This window comes from Motacilla alba, chromosome 12 (genome assembly GCF_015832195.1).
Source record: "Motacilla alba alba isolate MOTALB_02 chromosome 12, Motacilla_alba_V1.0_pri, whole genome shotgun sequence".
NCBI lineage: Eukaryota > Metazoa > Chordata > Aves > Passeriformes > Motacillidae > Motacilla > Motacilla alba.
In genome coordinates this window covers 19,118,712-19,138,290 of record NC_052027.1, presented here as the reverse complement: position 1 = coordinate 19,138,290, position 19,579 = coordinate 19,118,712, and the positions used below count along the sequence as shown (strand labels likewise).

At 43.8% G+C, this 19,579-nt stretch overlaps 1 protein-coding gene across 5 annotated transcripts in view; it reads left to right on the top strand.

The window, feature by feature from the left end:
* Window positions 1-19,579, top strand: part of RAF1 (Raf-1 proto-oncogene, serine/threonine kinase) — a 63,497-nt gene that overhangs the window by 39,158 nt on the left and 4,760 nt on the right. For 2 of the 5 annotated variants that reach the window (XM_038148903.1, XM_038148902.1), the window contains exons 3-15: window positions 4,227-4,442; window positions 5,161-5,273; window positions 6,278-6,380; window positions 7,913-8,070; window positions 8,995-9,093; window positions 10,473-10,626; window positions 12,074-12,133; window positions 13,865-13,892; window positions 13,984-14,111; window positions 15,122-15,239; window positions 16,692-16,776; window positions 17,614-17,790; window positions 18,710-18,756. In XM_038148903.1, coding sequence (XP_038004831.1) covers window positions 4,236-4,442; window positions 5,161-5,273; window positions 6,278-6,380; window positions 7,913-8,070; window positions 8,995-9,093; window positions 10,473-10,626; window positions 12,074-12,133; window positions 13,865-13,892; window positions 13,984-14,111; window positions 15,122-15,239; window positions 16,692-16,776; window positions 17,614-17,790; window positions 18,710-18,756 — 1,477 coding nt within the window. In that variant the 5' untranslated portion in view covers window positions 4,227-4,235. The remainder of the gene's footprint in view (window positions 1-4,226; window positions 4,443-5,160; window positions 5,274-6,277; window positions 6,381-7,912; window positions 8,071-8,994; window positions 9,094-10,472; window positions 10,627-12,073; window positions 12,134-13,864; window positions 13,893-13,983; window positions 14,112-15,121; window positions 15,240-16,691; window positions 16,777-17,613; window positions 17,791-18,709; window positions 18,757-19,579) is intronic. The other 3 variants (XM_038148905.1, XM_038148904.1, XM_038148906.1) reach the window with 3 other exon arrangements.

The window sequence follows — 19,579 nt, the reverse complement described above, 5'->3', positions numbered from 1 at the left end:
GTGATCAATTTAAAGAGAGAAAACCAATTTTTTGTTCTGGAAGAGACAAACCTAAGAAGAATATATTTATGAAGGCATCATTATAACATCTTTCCTCTATTTTAAATGAAGTTTCTCTTTAGAACAGGCTTTCAAACATCTTTTCAGTGGGGTGAATTGGTGTGGATGTTGGGGGAGCTGGGGTGAATGAGTGTAGTAAAAATACCTTCAATGGATTACTGCTTGGAGCACAATACCCAAAGGGAATAAAACTGCTGCCAGGGCCCAGCTTACAGGGCCCTGCAGGGTGGGCTGTGCTGTGCTCTGTGCATGAATTACCCGTTCAGGTGGACTCAGAGCTGTGGCCTGAGGTGTTCTCCCGCTTTGTTCTGCTGTTGTGCCCGTTCTGAGTGAGCCAGACGTGTGTGGATGTGCAGTGTTAGGCTGTCAGTAAGTGTTACTTCTGTCAAGACCCAAGCTGGTCACTTTGCTGCCATGTGAATTCTCTTCTCTCCTACCTGTGCATGCACTGAGCTGCTGCAGTTCCAAGGGGGTGGTTTAGTATAGATTTATATAAATTTGAAGCCAGCTTTCTTTGCACTGCTGGGCAGGAGAAAGGTGTAAATCATTCAGAAATCACCTCCTAAGCAGCAGCTTTTCTGACTGTCTCTTTTTCTGACTTCCGTGAGAGTAATCTGGAATAAGGCTTGAGAAGTGACCATGGCTGCCGGTGCTCTGCCAGAATTTGAATGTTCTCAACCAGACTGTTCATGGCCTGAGTCAAGAGGTGTTTGTGGGGCCCTGGAACCTCTGGCATCTGCAGACGGCTGGCTCTGAATAGCTGCAAGAGTCAGCAGCAGGACAGTTTGGGTTTCTTCAACAAACTGCACCTTTCCAGCTGCCAGCCCTTGTACAGTGGAGGCCAGAGCAGGTTCAGCAGCTTTGCAGTTGGGATTCCCTGTCTCTCCCCAGGAGACTGTGAAGATCTGTTATACTTCCCTTTCTTCGCCCCTGCCCCTCCACCCTCAGGCCACTTGGCAGGTTTTTGCCAGCTCCAGGCCAGGTCTGACCTCTGTTCTCATCCTTTCCCTTCGGTGCTGTGGCTCCTCCCCGAGTGCCCAGAGCAGCACCCAGAGCCCTGAGGTTGGGGAGGAGGAGAGCTGAGGGTGATGTGTGTGGTACATCCATTTCCTAGGGAAAGAACTCAACATCTGTGGGCAAACCCAGGCTGCCAGGGACTGAATCCTCAGCCAGAAGAGGTGGCAGAACCCCAGTGATGGCAAGAGAGAGAGCAGGGTGCTGCTGGGAGGGAGGACTGTGCCAGACATGGCCAGTTCTGACACTGTCCAGCGCTTCCTGAGGCAAAGATCCTGGGAGAGAAGGATGCAAATGCTTAATTAAAGATAGAACTGACATTTGGATCTACAGAGGCTGATAGCAGTTGCTGTCTGTGTTTTCCTTTGTGTGCAACAACCTTAAAATACATTGCTGTGATCTTCCCTGGTAGGCTGTGCCTCAGTGTGCAGGGTTGGGGAGAGAGAATACCCCAAGAGCAGGGAAGTCACTTTTTGGGTGTTTTTATCTTTTGTCAAAGTGCGAGTTTGAATTCTTTGTCATTTCCTGCTTTCTCTGGAATTTTTCAGGAAATGTTGGCAGCATATGAAAATATTAAATATAAAGGCTGTAATGTTGGGGTGTTGTCAGCTTCTGTCAGCAGGGACAAGGAGATTTTGATGGCAGTCCTGCTATTCCTCAGCTCAGCAGAAGAATCAAGTTGAACTCCTCTTTTTGTTTAGTCTCATCTGTTACCTGAAAGGGTGAAACAAAGGAGTTTCCCATAGGGGATAAGTTAAGAGAAGCTCTCTGGGTTTCATCTTTCCCCTCTTAGATAGGAGTTTATCTCAGTTTTTATTGCTGCCATCTCAGTAGTTACTCTTTCAGCTGCCATGTGCATTATGTGGGTGTTGTAACTCAAAGTAGTTTTTCACCTTTGTGGTGCCTAGGAATTGAGATGTTGTACGTGCTTATGTGTAGTGAACTTGGTTGTATTCCTCAGTTTTATCTGTAATTTTTCAGAATGTCTCAGTGTCTTCCTATTCCTTATTCCCTTTTTACATCAAGTATAAAATTCGTGTCATTTATGTGCCATGGATTTAAAAATAAAAAAAATTACCAAGTATCTCGGTCCTGTTAGATGATTGGGCATGGAGTTTAAATCTTACTGACATTTAAACATTTTGAACTTTTGGACAACTGGACCTGCAGGGTTGATGGATTGAGGAGTGGCAGGGATTGGCAGGAGGGAAGGCGAGGCTGTGTTGGCAGTGTGTACCCCGTCAGTGAAGAAGATGTTCAGGAACTGGCTGAAAGTTCCCTTTGAGGCTGAGGGTTCTGCTGCTCTGGGCTTTGCATGTGGTGGTAATGACTTCACCTAAACCAAACCTTTCTCTGGAACTTTGTTGTTACATTTCCTTTCTGGCTGCTGGTCAGACCTGGCTTGAGGTCTGGACCAAAGGTACTTGCAAATCTGCTGTGCCTTTTCAGAGCTGTGCTGTGAAGGAAAACACTCTGAAATTCAGCTTACCCTTCTGGGCACCCCAGAATGGACCCTTAACGTCAGTGGAGAACTTTTGGTCTGAGAATTCCATTGTTTTGACTCTTCAGCTGAAACAAACACTGATGGCTTTTCTCTGACACAGACATGAGGAAATGTATTGGAGGGTTCACATAATTTGCAGCAAAGGAGGTGCAGGACCACACATGAAATGAGACTTGAGCAGCTGCTGACAGGTGTTCAGTCACTGTTGGATGTTCTGAATCAGGTTGTTTTACTTCTGTACAGACTTTGGTTTTGCCTAATTTCGAATAAGATCTTATGTTATAAGAGTATAATTTGGAGTTCAGGCTGCATTGCAGTTGGGATAGCTGGGGAGAAAATGCAGTGATAGCTTTATCTTTGTCCCTGCATGTGCAGAAACGTGTGCTGGTTTGGAAGTGTGCAGGGGAAGGGGTTGTTGGTGTCCTTGCACTGGAAGATGTTTGTAAAATCATGAAATGATTTGGGTTGGAAGGGACCTTAAAGCCCATCCAGTGCCACCCCTGCCATGGCAGGGACACCTTCCACTGTCCCAGGCTGCTCCAAGCCCCATCCAGCCTGGCCATGGACACTGCCAGGGATCCAGGGGCAGCCCCAGCTGCTCTGGGCACCCTGTGCCAGGGCCTGCTCACCCTCACAGGGAAGAATTTCTTCCCAATATCCCATCTGAACCTACTCCCTGTCAGTTTGAAGCCATTCCTTGTATACTGTTAATTGTAAATCATCCCTTTCCATTTTCTTGTTGGCTCCCTTCAGGTGCTGGAGGGTTTCAGCTGGGTCACCCTGGAGCCTTCTCTTTCCCAGGCTGAACAATCCCAGTTGTCCCAGATGTATTTATGCTGAAATGCAACTGAGCATAGTGGGCATGAGGGTTGAGAAATTTTTTTTTGCTGTTTCACACTATGTAAATTGCAATAGTATAAAAAAAACCCAAATAACCAAAGCCTCAAAATCAGTGATAAAAATAGATTCCTTCATTAATTCTTTTTATTGTAGTTACTTTGTGTCTCTTTTCTTAACAGTCTGGGCTAATGCTTGTGTGGCATATCTGGTTTTCAGGACTGCTGTGCTGGCCTCCTACAGAGCTCTTTATTCTTGTGACCAGGGAGGCTCAGGCTGGATCTCAGGGAAAGGTTCTACCCCAGAGGGTGCTGGCACTGCCCAGGCTGCCCAGGGAATGGGCACAGCCCCGAGGCTGCCAGAGCTCCAGGAGCTCTCAGGGGTGTCCAGGGTGGGATTGTTGGGGTGTCTGTGCAGGGCCCGGGGTTGGGCTGGGTGATCCTGTGGGTCCCTTCCAGTCCAGGCTGTTCTCTGATTCTATAGTCTGGCCACCTTTCTGAAAGCCCCTCAGGCACTGATTGTGTAGATTACCCTGCTGGTGAAGTGCTCCTGTGTCCCTGAGGTGCAGTGGGAGGAGTTACACATCTATTCCTGCTCTGTTTGTGTGTGGAAAGTGAAATGCTTTCAGGAGCCAGGATGATTGTGCAGCTGTGGGTGAGCTGTGCCCTGCACGTGTAGCTTGATCACCTCACAAGGCCGGGCAGCTTCAGAAGCTTCCAGAAAAGGCTGAGGTTTGTTGTGGGAGGAGGAGGCAGCACCACTCCGGAGGGAAGGACGTGGCCGTTTCCCTGACTCTCCCAATCTTCCTCAGGCCGCACCAATGGAGCACATCCAGGGAGCTTGGAAGACCATCAGCAATGGGTTTGGGCTGAAGGATTCTGTCTTTGATGGCCCCAACTGCATCTCCCCCACCATCGTGCAGCAGTTTGGCTACCAGCGCCGGGCGTCCGACGATGGCAAAATCTCGGATACGTCCAAAACCAGCAACACCATCCGCGTCTTCCTGCCCAACAAGCAGCGCACTGTGGTGAGTCTGTGCTGCCTGCAGCTCACAAAGACTGTCCTGCTCCCGCTGCTGCCACTGGGCTGTGGATCTGGCACCAGAAATGCTCTCCTTCAAAAGGGTCTCACTGCGACTGAGTGATGGTCAGCAGTTGGTTGGTTTTAGAGGATGTGTTTTATTTTAAATGTACACTGTATCTGTATTTTGAGAAGCTCTATTGCTCTGCCTCAATGCTGTGAATTTTCTAAAGCACATGAGCAATTCCACATGAAAGTCATTGTTGGCTGACCTAAACAGTGATGCCTGCATGACACTTCTGTTATTTTCGTCACTTGGATGCCCACAGTGAAGTGTGGGGGTTAAAGCAGAAGTGAAACTTGTTGAGGGAACACTTCTGTTCAGTTTCTTGGAGCTGAGTATACCTAATAATAGTCTTACCCATAGTTTCCTGAAATCTTAAATTAAACCTTTTTCTGTACTTGAGGTAGCTCCATTTGCCTGCATTTATATTAATTTCTATTCTATTCTGTAGGCTGCCTACTTGTGTAAAATCCCGTTTCATAGAAATTCAGTCATTGTAAAAAATGGAGAAGTTATAAAATGGCTTCAGAATGTTCTTTGCAGGAGTGCACTTTGTGCAGCTTTCCTGGAATTTCTTAAAATCGGAACGTAGGCTTGGAAAAGCTTAAAGAACCTGCGCAGGGGTGTGTAAATGTTTGGTTGTTTTTCCCTTTGGTGGCAGGTGAACGTGCGGAATGGGATGACCTTGCATGACTGTCTCATGAAGGCACTGAAGGTCAGAGGTCTGCAGCCAGAGTGCTGCGCAGTTTTTCGACTTCTTGCTGAACCGAAAGGGTAAGAGTGAAACTGCCTCCAGAGAATGTAAAAATCCTGGGTTTGGAATAGCAGCAGTAATGTTTTCTTCCCCTCTGGCTAATTTCTTTTAAAGCGGTTTGGTTGTGAACACTTTGTGTTGCTTTCTTTGCCTTCTTCTAGGATAACTGTCAGCTTCCTGTGTATTGAGAATTTAGTTTTTGTTTTAAAGCTAAATATTGAAAATACTTCAAATGGAGGGGTTCCCTCAAGTGCTTGCAGCCCCCTCGTGAGGGTTTTGCCATGCTCTAGATGAAATGATGCCTTCCTTCATATTTGAGGTGCATTTCTGTGCTGCCTTTGTGGTTGGTAAATTCAGTGTCAGTGATTCGTAGCCCGCTCCCCTGAACAGTTCTATGTGCTCAGTTTTAAGGCTGTACATTCCTCTACAGCTTCCCAATATTTGGATTTCTGTCTCACTTCAGATATTCCTTATTTGTTTGTACTGGGGACGCTGCTATCAAGTACCAAATGATTGTTTTACAAGCTGAGGGAGTGAAGGTGTCTCATGAAGTTAATGCACTTAACTTCACACCTCCTCAGACTTGGCCTTAAAGCTCCCTGCAGCCTCAGGCATTTGTGGGGTTACATCTCTGAGCAACTGAGGCCATTCTGGGGTCACCAGTCCCTGCCCAAGCACATAATAATGGCTTTTGTGTCACTGAGGGTGTCACTCATAATTTGTTACGTTTATGAAGGTATTTCTGTGACTCCATTAAAGCTTCCAGGTGCTTTATTTCAAATATTTAATAAAGAAATAACATACTAAAAATGAGCAGAAAAGGAGGTGACTTGCATTATATTCCAAGTTGTTTCTGATTTTTTGAGTGAAAGACACTGAGATCTATCTAGTTCACTGTAAGAGGTTAGCCGTGCTTTTTTGGGTATTTGTTTGCAGTTTACTCAAGAAAACTCACCAAACATAATTGTTGATGAGGCCAGACCTCTCTCCAAAGTGATTTTGTTGTCCCCGTTTTCTCTTTCAGAAAGAAAGTGCGCTTGGATTGGAACACAGATGCTGCCTCCCTGATTGGAGAGGAGCTGAGAGTGGACTTCCTCGACCATGTCCCACTCACCACACACAATTTTGTAAGCTTTTCCTGCTCTCTGTTCTGTGGGAATTTAATCTGTTGAACAACAGATTTGACCAGAGAATGTGTTGGACATTAGACAGCTTTTGGCTTCCTGGACACAGGGATTTTCACAAGTTGTGGTTGATTCCTTCACCCCTGTTCCCCACAAATTACATTCCCTAAATATCAATTTGCACTGAAATGCCAGAATTGTGTTTATTACACTGGTGATCCCCAGGTGTCACGCTGTCAAAGCTCACATTGTGCATGTTCTTCACAGGTCTGAGGGTTACCATTTTTACTTTACATAGATACCTGTGTCTTTAACTGTTGTGGTAAGATTACCCATGTCTTTAAAGTCTAGAAAAGGGAGAAAATTTGCATTTTCTCTGGGTCATCATTCCAAAAAGGCTGAAGAAGTTCAGCTTTACTGGACTGATGGTCCAATATTCATTATTTGTGCTGGATATTCAGGGGTGCTGTTAATTCTGCAGGTCATGACATTATTTTGTGAGCTAATGCTGCCTTGTAATTTGATAGAGTGTTCTATGGGGGAATGAAAGGCTTTGCTTTGTAGTTCCTTCTCAAAAATGGATTATTTGTTCTACACAAAACAAATAAGTAGAAGGCAGTTTTGTGCTTTGTGGGTTTTTTAATTTTTAATTTTTTTTTCCAAAGAGATAATGTCCAACTCTAATGGTTTTACCTTGCATTATTGTCTTCTCCCTGGGAAGGAACTCTGTTCCCATATTTTAGCTTTTTTCTTGTTTTGTTCTAGAAATACATTGTGGTAATCCTAAATCCTAAAGGATTGGCATCCCTTATTAGAAAGGTTAGGATTGATTTGCAAAACCTGAAAGTCACTGTACTTCTACATTACATTCAGAAAAAAAAACTACAGAAAATGTCATCTGCAGCTGGTCAGCAGAAAATGAATATTTTTCTCCAGGTCTGGAAGAAGCTGAAATTTGGAGCCCTCCTCTCCAGTAGGTCCTGGAGGAAGAAACCCCTTGGTTCATTTTAATATCTTTTCATACTTCAGAAGCTTTTAAAAAAACAAAGTAGGCTGCTATTTAAAGAAGTTCGAATCCCTTATATTATTCTGATTACTAAGAAACGTATTTCTTATGCAAGAGTTACTGGTTAGTCATAAACACCAAGAGTTTTGGCTAATAAAAAAAATGAGATAGGCCTTCCAGTCTGATCCTCTTTCACCTCTTTGGTGCTACTGAAAACAAACAAAAACCCCAGCTCTTGGCTCACACAGCTCTGTCACCTTGCTGAGCAAGACAATTGCTTTTGCATTTGACAGAGCACTTGTGCTTTTTTTTTTCTTTGTTTGTTCTGTAAATAAAGCCTTCAGTGTTTCTGAACTTTCCAGGTTTCCAACCAAACTGGAAATCCATGCTAGAATATTTGTGTGGTTTTAAGCTCAGTAGCAACCTGGGGGCTCTGACATCGTGGTTATTTCTGTCAGGCTCTGAAGATCGAAATCTCAGTTAATGAAGAGTTAATTAGCTCGGATTAATCACTGGCTCTGTTTTCCAGGCTCGGAAAACATTTCTGAAGCTTGCCTTCTGTGACATCTGCCAGAAGTTCCTGCTCAATGGCTTCCGCTGTCAGACGTGCGGCTACAAATTCCACGAGCACTGCAGCACCAAGGTGCCAACCATGTGTGTGGACTGGAGCAACATCAGGCAGCTCTTGTAAGGACTGCTCCTTTCTAATGGCAGCAGCAGTTCTGGCTGACACTTGGTTCTGTGTCTCTGGTCACAGAGATCCTTTGGGGTTGTTGGGAAGGCAGTCCCTGTGGTCAGTGTGCGGAATTGTGGATTGAGCTCATGAAACAGCCAGCAATGAGTGTCTGTTCCCAGGGGAAAAGGCCGTGCGCATCAGCTGCAGTTTGTTCTTGCTCTGGATTTTAATATTCTGGGACAAGCAAACAAACACCTTGAATGACCAGGCAGTTGCTTCAATGCCCTCTGTTTGAGCAGGGGGGCAGCAATTCCTCTCACAAAACACGTTAGGAATAAACCAGGCCATGATTCAGTTGGATTTTAGCTGTTGGAAACTTCAGTGTTCACTTGTTTACACCTCAGCTTCTGATGCTGGTGAAAATGGTGAATGGTGAGGAAACAGATGGAGGATAATACTTTCCTAATACCAGTTACAAAAAGTTGAAAATTATATGTTAGAAGTCCTTTTATGCAAAAGTGTTAAAGCCTGTAATTGTTTTTATGTGTCTTAGTGGTTGTAATTTTTTATAACTAAACTTGGTCATGTGGTTCTGCATTTTCTCATAGTAAGAGTGCAGGATGACTTGTGCCACTTGGTGCTACCAGGCTTTAATAGAGCTTCATTGTGCAAAGCACCCTTTCAGGAAAATCTGAAGTCTGATATAAAAAGATTTTGTCGCTCAAGTTTGGAAAGAACACGTGGAACTTTTCTTTGGGAGTCTGAAGGCAGAGATTTTAGTTGTACGCAGGAAAAACACGATGTAAAGATAAGAATGTGTTCATGAAGTTAATCACGCTGCAAAGAAACCGCCCTTTAAAATTTCAGCTTTCAAGAGCATTGTACAGGAGGTAGTGTAGCAGTTGAAGTTGTAATTGTTTTTGTTGATATTTCAGATTGTTCCCAAATTCAAATATCAGTGACAGTGGTGTCCCTGCACTACCTCCCTTGACAATGAGACGGATGCGGGAGTCTGTCTCCCGGATACCTGTTAGGTAAGCTTGTATTTCCTGTCGTTTCTCTTTTGGGAAATACACTTCTCTCAAAACAATCCATCCAAAGCAACCAGAGACCCCCAGCTCCTCCAAAGCAGAGCAGTCTGATAGAAGGTTGGGGATGAATGTGCAAAGCAGCGACACTGCTTCATCACAGACTACTCTTTCTTGTTCTTAGATCCACCAAAGCATTGATTTCAAATTTCATATTTTCAATTTCTTGCCTTAAAATTTTAAGGTAGAGTTTTAACGGGTTTTTGGAGACCTTTGTTTTCCTGCCTAAGAAAATCTAAGGCTCCCTTTTGGTATTTTTGTGAATTAATTTTATTTTATCTGATCAGGTAGTGTGCATCGAGAGTTTGTGTCTCGTGGTGGATGATTCACATCCATAACTGAAATAATGCTCTGATATTATGATGACAGATAGGAGTCTAAGGAGAGAACAGTGGGAACTGAAAATATGCTCCTCTTAAAGAAAATTCTGATACCTAAAGAGAACGTGTGTGTAGTTTTAAGTGCTGAAATGAAACTTGTGTCCCTTTCCAAGGGGCCTGTCCCCTGACCCTAACACATGCCTGTATTCTTTCCCTTGAAATTTTAGAGGCTGAAGAGAGCAGGCCAGCTTTTGTTTTTCTGCACCCATTTGAACAATCTGGTCAGGAATGAGGCACAGAGCACGTAGCTGACTTGTAAATGGTTCTATGTCTTTATTTCTTTATTTTAATGAGAACTGCATCAGGAATTGATCTTTGCCATCTTACTCTTATTTCCAGTGTTGTTGAACAGTGACTTATTCAGTTAAGATACATTTGTGTTTTGAGATCCTTATGGTCTGAGTGGCCTTAGCTGTGATTTATAACTCTTTGTTGAGCTGGATTTTAGTCTTGGCCTCCTTTTAACTGGTGTTGGGTTTCATGACTTCCTTGCTGGCTGTTCTGTGAAAACCATTGAACAGTCTTGCAAAGCTTTACAAATTCAGGGCTTAGCTCTTAAGCTGTGCATTTAACAGGCTTGAAATGAGCAGTTTGTTTAGTTTCACAGTCCTGAATTCATCTCTCAGAGCCAGTATTTTGTGATTTGATGGGGATTGAGGTGAACTGTGGCAAAATTCCTAACAGCAAAAACAGACCTCAGCTAAACTCACTAATTAAATATGTGAGCTGACAAGATCTTCAAGTTTTTCAAATTTATTTCTTAAATTAAACTGGGACTGATTCAGCTGACCAAGCAGTTTAGTTGATGTGTAAATCCCAGCTTTTTCTCTGCTCGGAATTGTGTGTATATTGCTTTTGGACAGGTTACATTGAACAGTGTTTTTCACTTGCCAGAGGGGAAAAAAAATAACCACAACTCTCCCTTTGTCTCTGTTTCCTTCTCAGCTCCCAGCACAGGTATTCTACACCTCACGCCTTCACTTTCAACCCATCCAACCCTTCCTCTGAGGGCTCTCTGTCCCAAAGGCAGCGCTCCACGTCCACCCCAAACGTGCACATGGTCAGCACCACGATGCCCGTGGACAGCCGCATCATCGAGGTACCGTGGGCCAGAGGCAGGGCTCAGCTGGGGCTGCTGCTGCCCAGCCACAGGCACTGCCTGCCTTTCCTTCTGCCTTCCTCTCCTCTGCTCACTGTTTGCCTCAGCTGGCTCACTGGTGCAGAGTTCAGGAGACACATTTGCATAGGAAGTTATAATAATTAATTCTTGCAGTCTATCAGCTTTGCTGGAATAACTGGTAAATTCTAGGGGTGTGTAAAGATGCTTAGCAGTTAAGCTCAGTTTTGTGAAGAAATACTTTTTGGACGTGTCTAAAAATGTTCTTCCAAATTTAAAAGTTTGGGTTTATGGGGGAGCTGGTGTTAATTTTAAATCAGACTAAAGGTGCCCTAAGTCTGGGTGTAGTTCTTGGACAGGGAATGCTCAGGTCAGAGCTTCCTGGGGATCTGTTTTGTGTTAAACCTGAATGGAATTAATGACAGTTCTGGGCCTGTGGGCTGAAGCCAGTCTCTGTCTGAGACTATTTCTGCTGTTCTTGCTTTCAAGCACCTTTTTCTTGTATTTTCTCACCTTAGACTGGCAGTGAGGGACAAGTCTTGGAAATCAGGCCTAAAGTGGTTGGGTTTCTTAAATTTTGATTTGTGATAACCTTAGCTAACTGGTGTGCAGGAAAGGCTGGCAGAGGAAAGTGCTGAACTGCAGGACTTGGGAGAGAGAGCAAGCACTGTTTGTTGCTTTTGCCTCTGGAATAGTTTAAAAACTCTGGAGGCCAAGCAAAAGCCTTTCACTGCTGAGCTCACCTGCATCTTCAGCTGGTGATTTATGGACTTCTGTGAAACCTGAAGATCCCCTGAAGGGAGTTAGAGAGTTCTTCTGGACCTTGGCAGCAGAACAAAGTGTCCTGCAGCCCCAGGAAGCATTTTTGGTCGGAGGCTTTGTCAGCTGGGTTTATGGGGGAAGATGACCTCTCTCTCTCTTTGGGTTCTTTGGCTCCCAGCCCTTTTTGCTGGTTCAGAGGCCGGGCTGACCATCTCTGACAGCACAAACCACAATGGAGCACTCAAGAAAATCTGAATGATTGATCTTGGTAGAGTGATGAGTCTTAAAGGAGACATTTTTTCTTCTGTATTCTTTATGCAGAGCAGTAAAGACAGAAACACTTTCAATTCTGGATCTTCACGTTACCATAAAAATAGTTGTTACATCCTAAAAGCTTTTAAAAGGCCCCAAAGCAATACATAAAGAAAGTAGCAGAGACTTTCTAGTACACCAGGAGAACAACTATCATAAAATGGTTTACCCAAGGATAGATCCTAGTGAACCTCTGGGTTTGAGCAGGAATACTTAAAATTTTACTGCACTTAATTATCATTTATCAAGCAAATTAGGTTACTTTTTCTTTCATTTAGCCTGACATTTAATTTTTAGAAATATTTTTTTATACTTCCTCTGTTCTTTTCTTTTATCTCTTACTGTGTTGGCCTAGAATAACAGCCTGAATGCTTCTCCCAGCTCCTGGTGCAGACGCTTTTGTTTGAGGGGAAGAGTAGGTATTTCCTTGGTGCCTTTTGTTTTCTTGTGATTAACAGGATTGCTGTAACTTGTAAGCCATGGCAGTGTCCACCTGAAGTGTTTAATCTGGACCTGATCTGATGAGAATCTTTCCAGCATGTTTATACTCAAATATTGAGGCTGTTAATTGGAAGAGGCAAATTGATAAAGAGCTTCATGTTCAGTTTATCTGGCTGAGTTCATCCTCCTCCGAATGTGAATAGGCTTGGATTAGAATGCATTGGGTCTCAGAGCCTTTACAGCAAAACCTTCTCAAAACACATCCATTGTGTGGCTTTCTCCCTCTGGAAGTGGTTTTTATTGACTGTACCCATCCAAAGCCCTGAGATTAAGAACAAGTTGTACTGTTTTTATTTCCCATCAAAGTAAAGCTGGCAGACTACAGCGCTGGGGATGGTGTTACTTGTGTTGTAAGAACAGGGGGTGTGGCTTGTTTGCTGTTGAATTCAGAAGCAAATAAGCAAATATTCACATCAGGATTGAAGCTCAAAAATACTTCTTCAAAGTAAGAACTCCACATAGATAAGTATGAGAAACAATTTGAATTCTTTAGTCATCCTTTGCCAGCTTCCTTGAAAGCAGTTACATTCTCAGGCTGATGTACAAAACCAATCACTTGTTATTCAGGTTCTGAAAGGTTTTTATTATCCTTAAATTGAACAAAATTAGGAAACTGAGGAGTTCTTCATTGGTGGTTCATGCAGATTTCAATCCACTCAGGTGTGGAGCAATCTGCAAGAATGCTGTACTTAGTCCAGCCCGGGTGAATGCAACTAATTAGTTAAAACAATGTATTTCATAACTGAATCTTTGCTAAGGATAATAATTTGAAACTGTGGAGTGCAATGTGGGCTTGTTCTGTCCTCCTATGAAATCTTACATTTACTATTCTACTAATTAGTTAGAGAATTTGCATTGACTTCTGTTAACTCTGACAGTGTTTAACCTCTCTGTAGTGCATGTTCTTGCTTTGTACTCACACAGTCCCTGGATATTTTCCCTTTCCTGTTTGTACTTTGGGATAATGCAAAAGGCAGGTGAGAAAAGCTGTGCAGTGCTGTTTGTCAGAGCTTAGTTCTCTCTTGTGCATGGCTGTAGAGTTGTGTTGTGCCCGTGGCATGAGGTGACACTTGTGGCACTGTCCTGGTGACCTGTGGGAAAACACTGCTCAAATGCCAAATTCCCTGTGGGAATGTGCTTGGAAAAGGAGAGGGGTTTGTGTAGGGGCACTTGTGTAGCCTTTTTTGGGGGTTGGAGTAGTATGTACTCTTACTTCACACTGGATGCTGAGGTGGAATATTTGGGGGGGGTTAAAAGTCTTGCTTTAACCCAGAAGCTGTCTGGGAGTTGTCCCCTGGGGCAGAGCCGTCCCGGGAGCTCTGTCCACACCTGGAACACGAGCATGAAGTGCAGGGGGGATGCAGACAGTATTGCTGCTGGTTCTTCTTGTTTTGTGCCCTTTTTCCTTTTTGGTAGCAGTCCTTGCAGTATGCTGTGAATCTCTTCCCTGTGTTGTCAGAATTCACAAGTTGCATGGGTTTGCTGCAGGATTGGTGTGATGAGCAGATCCCCAATCCTGGAGCTGCTGGCCAGTACTGTATTGCACTTACCAAACCTGGCCCAGCCATTTCCACACCAGCCCTGCTTGTTCCTTTGTGTGCTCTCTTACATTTATTAACTTTATTATCCATTTTCTTTCTTGCAGGATGCAATTCGAAGCCATAGTGAATCAGGTATGGTTTCAGAAATGAAACATTTTCTAATATGGTTCGATTTGGTTGTTTTCTTGTTCATCAACTGCTTTCTTGTATTTCTGTCTTAAAGCCTCACCCTCTGCTCTTTCTGGAAGTCCTAACAATATGAGCCCAACTGGCTGGTCTCAGCCTAAAACCCCAGTCCCAGCCCAAAGAGAGAGAGCCCCTGGATCTAACACACAAGAAAAAAACAAAATTGTAAGTATGGTGATGTTTGTTTTAATGAGTTACACTGTGCTGGGAGGAGTGGTGTGTTGGGATAAATTTCTGCACTGAACGGTGCAGGTAATCTTGGCTTGCTCTGTGCTGTGTACACAGCAGCAATTTATTGTAATTGATTGAGGAACGATGGCACGGTTGCCGTGGGTTATAAATACTCAGAACAAAGTGTTCTGGGTTGCAAATGAACTTCAGGCAGTGGCGTCGCATTGTCAGTGCAGGTCCAAGGATTACCTTTTAAATCTTTAGAGGTTGCATCCTTTTGTTCCAGTTTTAATTTATTTAAAATTGGCTTTATTAGCACTGTTTGAACTGTGTTGTTTGCACAGAAAGTGGATGTTGCCACTGCCTTCATTTTCACTGGACAGTCAGATGTCTCAGGGAAAAACAGATTTTACGAAATGCAACTTTTCCTTCAAAGGTTTGATTTAAACTTAGGGGTGGGGGGGAAAGAAAGAAGAGTTAGAATAATAATTGATAATATTTTGAGATTTTTGAAGGCTTCTAAGCTTTCACAGGAAAACACAGTTGCTCAGTGGGACTCACAGTTTCTGCTCACTTAGACATTTAGAATTAGAATTTGCTCTCATCTGTTTGGCTTGTTCCATTTAAGTATGTAAGAGTTCCAAAATTTTAGCATTGTGCTTTTGAAGAAACTACTTTCTTAAATATTCCAGATGTTTTTAAGTAATTGATCATAAAATACATGTTCCTTTTAGGATCTCAGGTTAGGGTTTAATTTTCTAGTGCTGACCTTCATGATAAACAATTCAAGGCATCCAAGAAAATGGGCTGATTTTTTGTTTGGGTTTTTTACCAAAAACCTCCACCATCCTCCCAAACTGAGGAGAAAACAAAAATCCAAACAGCAGGACCAGCCCCTCAAGGTTTCAGGTCAACTTGAACTTCTGTGAGGGAAGTTTTTTAATTTTTTTTGTGTGTATAATACCAGTGATTACAAATGAAATCCCTGTGAATTGTTGTTCCAGAGGCCTCGTGGACAGAGAGACTCCAGTTATTACTGGGAAATAGAAGCCAGTGAAGTGATGCTCTCCACCAGGATAGGCTCAGGCTCTTTTGGGACAGTTTACAAGGGCAAGTGGCACGGTGAGTCTTGATCTGGGGGGACAGCAACCCAGGCAAAAGGGATCTTGGGATGCTGGGTGCTCATCTGCCACCAAAGGGAGAATGGATTTAGGGGTGCTGGGTGCTCATCCTTCACCAAGGGAGCAGGCAAAATGGATCTTGGGGTGCTGGGTGCTCATCTGCCACCAAAGGGAGAATGGATTTAGGGGTGCTGGGTGCTCATCTGCCCCCAAAGGCACAGAGAGAATGGATTTATTGCTGCTGGGTGCTCATCTGCCCCCAAAGGCACAGGGAGAATGGATTTAGGGGTGCTGGGTGCTCATCCCTCACCAGAGGCACCAGGCAGAAACAGGAGCTGCTGTGTAAGAGCAGCACTGGGATTACAGCAATGCACAGACCCTGAAACCTGAATCTCACAACTGCATCTCCATTTTCACTCCACTGATCTCTTCACCCCCATGCTCCACACCAGCTTGCTTTCTGAAAAGGGTTTATTTTCTGTTAGCTGGGAAATTCCACAGCCTGCTGTTCCATTATATTTAGCTTCTCTTAAACCTTTGTGGTTTAATTAGCATGCTTCATTTCAAGGTGGGATGGAAAGGAAATCAGCATAAATTGTGGAGTTTTGTCAGTGAAAAAATGATTAATGTGAGAGTTTGATCTGTAGGTAGGGGGAATATTTTGAAAACAGGCACCCTGCAAAGCTGCAGAATTTGTTTTCAAATTCATGGCTTGTGATTTTGTACAGAAACACACAGAAACCCCTCCAGGCTCTAATTTAAATGGCAGTATTGTCAAAAAAAAAAACCCTAACAAAACAAATCTGGAAACTTACCTGCTGCCCTCTGTTTTTAATGAGTAAATACTTGCATGTCTCAAAGCCCAGATGCTGTCAGCAGCAAGGGAAGCACTATTGTTACACTAAAAGTCATGAACAGGTTCTGGTTTTCATTATAGAAATTAAATGGGACTCAGGAATCAGGAGGAAAAATTCAGTTCAGTAAGATTTTGTAATAAAAAATAAATTCATATTACAATTTATTTTAGTAGAACATTCACACCTCTTCAGGTATTTAGAATAATTAATGAAATTCTGCTTGAAGGAGAGCTGTTGAGTTTTCTAATGTGCTCAAATGAAGTTTATAAATAATACACTTCAGTATTTAAAATTGATAATAAAACCACAAAGGTGTGTGTACATATGTCCTGCAAACAAGATTCTAGCCAAGCATAGCCCTTTAAAATATAAGGGAGGTGTGTGAGTAATTAATTAATGGCTTTTTCCATTAGACTGAAATTCAGCTCAATTAATTGCTTGAAACCACAGAAATTGTCTGCAGGGAAATCTTGACTCTTTAGTAGAGGTGTGCTGTGCACAAAGGAGGAATTTTAATGACATTGGTTATTAATGCTGTTTTGAGGAGGAGAGGAAAGCTGCATTTTCAGCAACTTCTGTGGTAATTTTATTTCCAGGGGATGTAGCAGTGAAGATCCTAAAGGTTGTAGACCCAACCCCAGAACAGTTCCAGGCTTTCAGGAATGAAGTGGCTGTCCTGAGGTGAGTTGGTGTTTCACTGCTAAATTCTGGTGTTCCAGGTGCTGCATTTGCCTCCCAGCCCTCCCTGGAGTCTTCTGGCCCAGTATTCTGTGTGATAAGCACAAAAAGCAGATTTCCAGAGAGGAATTAAAAAGACAGTCCTAGTTCAGAGTATTTTTGTGGTCTCTTAACACCCACGTTGTTCAGACCACACTGGGCAGTAAAGGTGGGGATTAATGAATTCTGCCCTAACCCTCACCACCAGACAACACTTGAACTGTTCCTCTTCACATTTAAGCATAATAATTTTTTTCCTTAAACACATGCACTGATTAGTGTAGCTGCTCTGTGCTTTCAGATCCTGAGGTTTTTTGGTGTCTGTGATGTTACTCCAGAAAATGAACCAAGTTGATACATAAAAAACCATCTCCTCCTCTGATAATTCCTTTAGGGTTTATAGCTGTTCTTTGGTTTCTCTTGGGATTCAGTCTTCCACCTAAAGCTGGCACTTTTCCCCAGCTTCCAGGGTGTTTTCTGCCATTCCAGTAACTTCTAACACCACTTGCAAGTGTGACTGTTGCTTGTTGATGTCAAACCATTTGAGTTTTCAGACGTCCTTTTCTTAAATGTTGATTTCAAATAGCTGAAAGGGAGTCTTGTAACTAAAAAGCAAAAGGCCAGCTGAAAAACAGAAAATGGCAGCTGTGGTACATTTTAATTCTTTGTAAGCCCAAACTTCACTGGCACACTGACCTGGGATTGCAAAGATGAAATGCATTCAGCCAGGAGTGCATTTTGAGCAGCCTTGGGAAGCGGTTTTGGTGCGGCCACTGATTTCTCTTGGTGCTCCTCTGTCAGGAAGACCCGGCACGTGAACATCCTGCTCTTCATGGGCTACATGACCAAGGACAACCTGGCCATTGTCACTCAGTGGTGTGAGGGCAGCAGCCTCTACAAACACCTGCACGTGCAGGAGACCAAGTTCCAGATGTTCCAGCTCATCGATATCGCCCGTCAGACCGCGCAGGGCATGGAGTGAGTGCCCCCCTTTCCCCTTTCCCCTTTCCCCTTTCCCCTTTCCCCTTTCCCCTTTCCCCTTTCCCCTTTCCCCTTTCCCCTTTCCCCTTTCCCCTTTCCCCTTTCCCCTTTCCCCTTTCCCCTTTCCCCTTTCCCCTTTCCCCCCTTGTCCAGCCTGAGCTCTTGCTCTAGTGCAGCAGACAAAATGCTGTTGCAAATTCAGAATGAAGGGCTTTTCCTCCCCGTGTTAGTGTAACACTGCAGTGTTTGACACACACTGATTGATGCTCTGTAGGATGAGAGGTGGCTCCTCTGTTCCCCGGGACTCACCCAGATGTTTTTGGAAGCATTTCCAGCTCTCTGCTTTCGGCCCTTGTTCTGATGCTGGGAGCACAGGAGCAGCTGCTGCTGCCAGAGCTCGTTCATGTTGTAGCTCAGGGCCCAGGTTTGCAGCCAGGCTGCAGGAGCTGGGCACGTTTAAACGAGGCATTTGGAGCAGCCAGGCTGCAGGAGCTGGGCACGTTTAAACGAGGCATTTGGAGCAGCCAGGCTGCAGGAGCTGGGCACGTTTAAACGAGGCATTTGGAGCAGCCAGGCTGCAGGAGCTGGGCATGTTTAAATGAGGCATTTGGAGCAGCCAGGCTGCAGGAGCTGGGCACGTTTAAATGAGGCATTTGGAGCAGTCAGCTCCAGCACAGGGTACAGAGCTCATGGCTGTGAGGACAGCCCAGTGTCCCAGGGTTAATGGAACTTGTGCCATCCTTCCTGGCATTTCTTCACTGCACTGAGCACAGCTCCATTGCTTTGTTCCTGAAGTAGACTCATGGAAAGCCAGAAGGGGTTGGGTGTGTAATAAACCGAATAACCTGTCTGGGGGCAATGAAAATGCTGATTGTGAGCAGCCCTGCTAATGGCTCTTGTGCTTTTCCCTTCACAGCTATTTACATGCGAAGAACATCATCCACAGAGACATGAAATCCAACAGTATCCTTCCTGAGTCTTCATCCTTCCTGAGTCTTCATTCTCTGCAGGGAGGGAGGGATTTCTTGGTCATGTGGAGCTTGCTTTCTGTGGGGGTTGCAACAGCTATTTAAAATATATTTATCTAGATAACTACTAATGGGCAATCCCTGGTGATGAGCTAGCAAGGACTTGCACAGAACATCTGTACTTGTTTAGCACGCTTGGGATAAAGATGTGCAACAGTTGTGCTCCAGGAGTCTCTTGTTTCACTGAAATGGGGTTTATTCAGTCCTCTGGTACCCACATGCTGCTCTCCTCATTGATGGGAGGTGTGTGTGCCTGTTCATCTGTGTGCACACATGGGTTTGTTTCTGTTCCTTGTGTATTTTTAATATATTTAGAACTCCTCACATAGCTGACAGAAATTAGGCCAAAAGTCTTACTTTAAACTCAAGAAAAGGCAGGCTTTTTCCATTATATTTCGTGCAAAAATATATATTCAGTAACACATCTGGATTGAAAATGTTGTGAGCTGATTTCTTTCACCTTTGAAATGCCTGCTGTTGGAATTACCAGAACATCCTTGGAGATACCAGCAGGAACTGGGGCTTCCTTCCCTCAAACGTGGCCAGGATGTTTTGGCAAATGTCATCATAAAAAAATCTGCCAAGTTCAGTAGTACCAGAATGTCAGTGGATTCCATTTTCAGTTGAACAAAAAAATAAAAAAAACCCCAACCCAATTATTTTACTGTATAGGAGGCCAGAAATTTGTGATTCCTAGTAATGATGATAATTTTTGTGCAATTAGTTAGCTCTGCTCCTGACATAGAAATGAGAAGTCA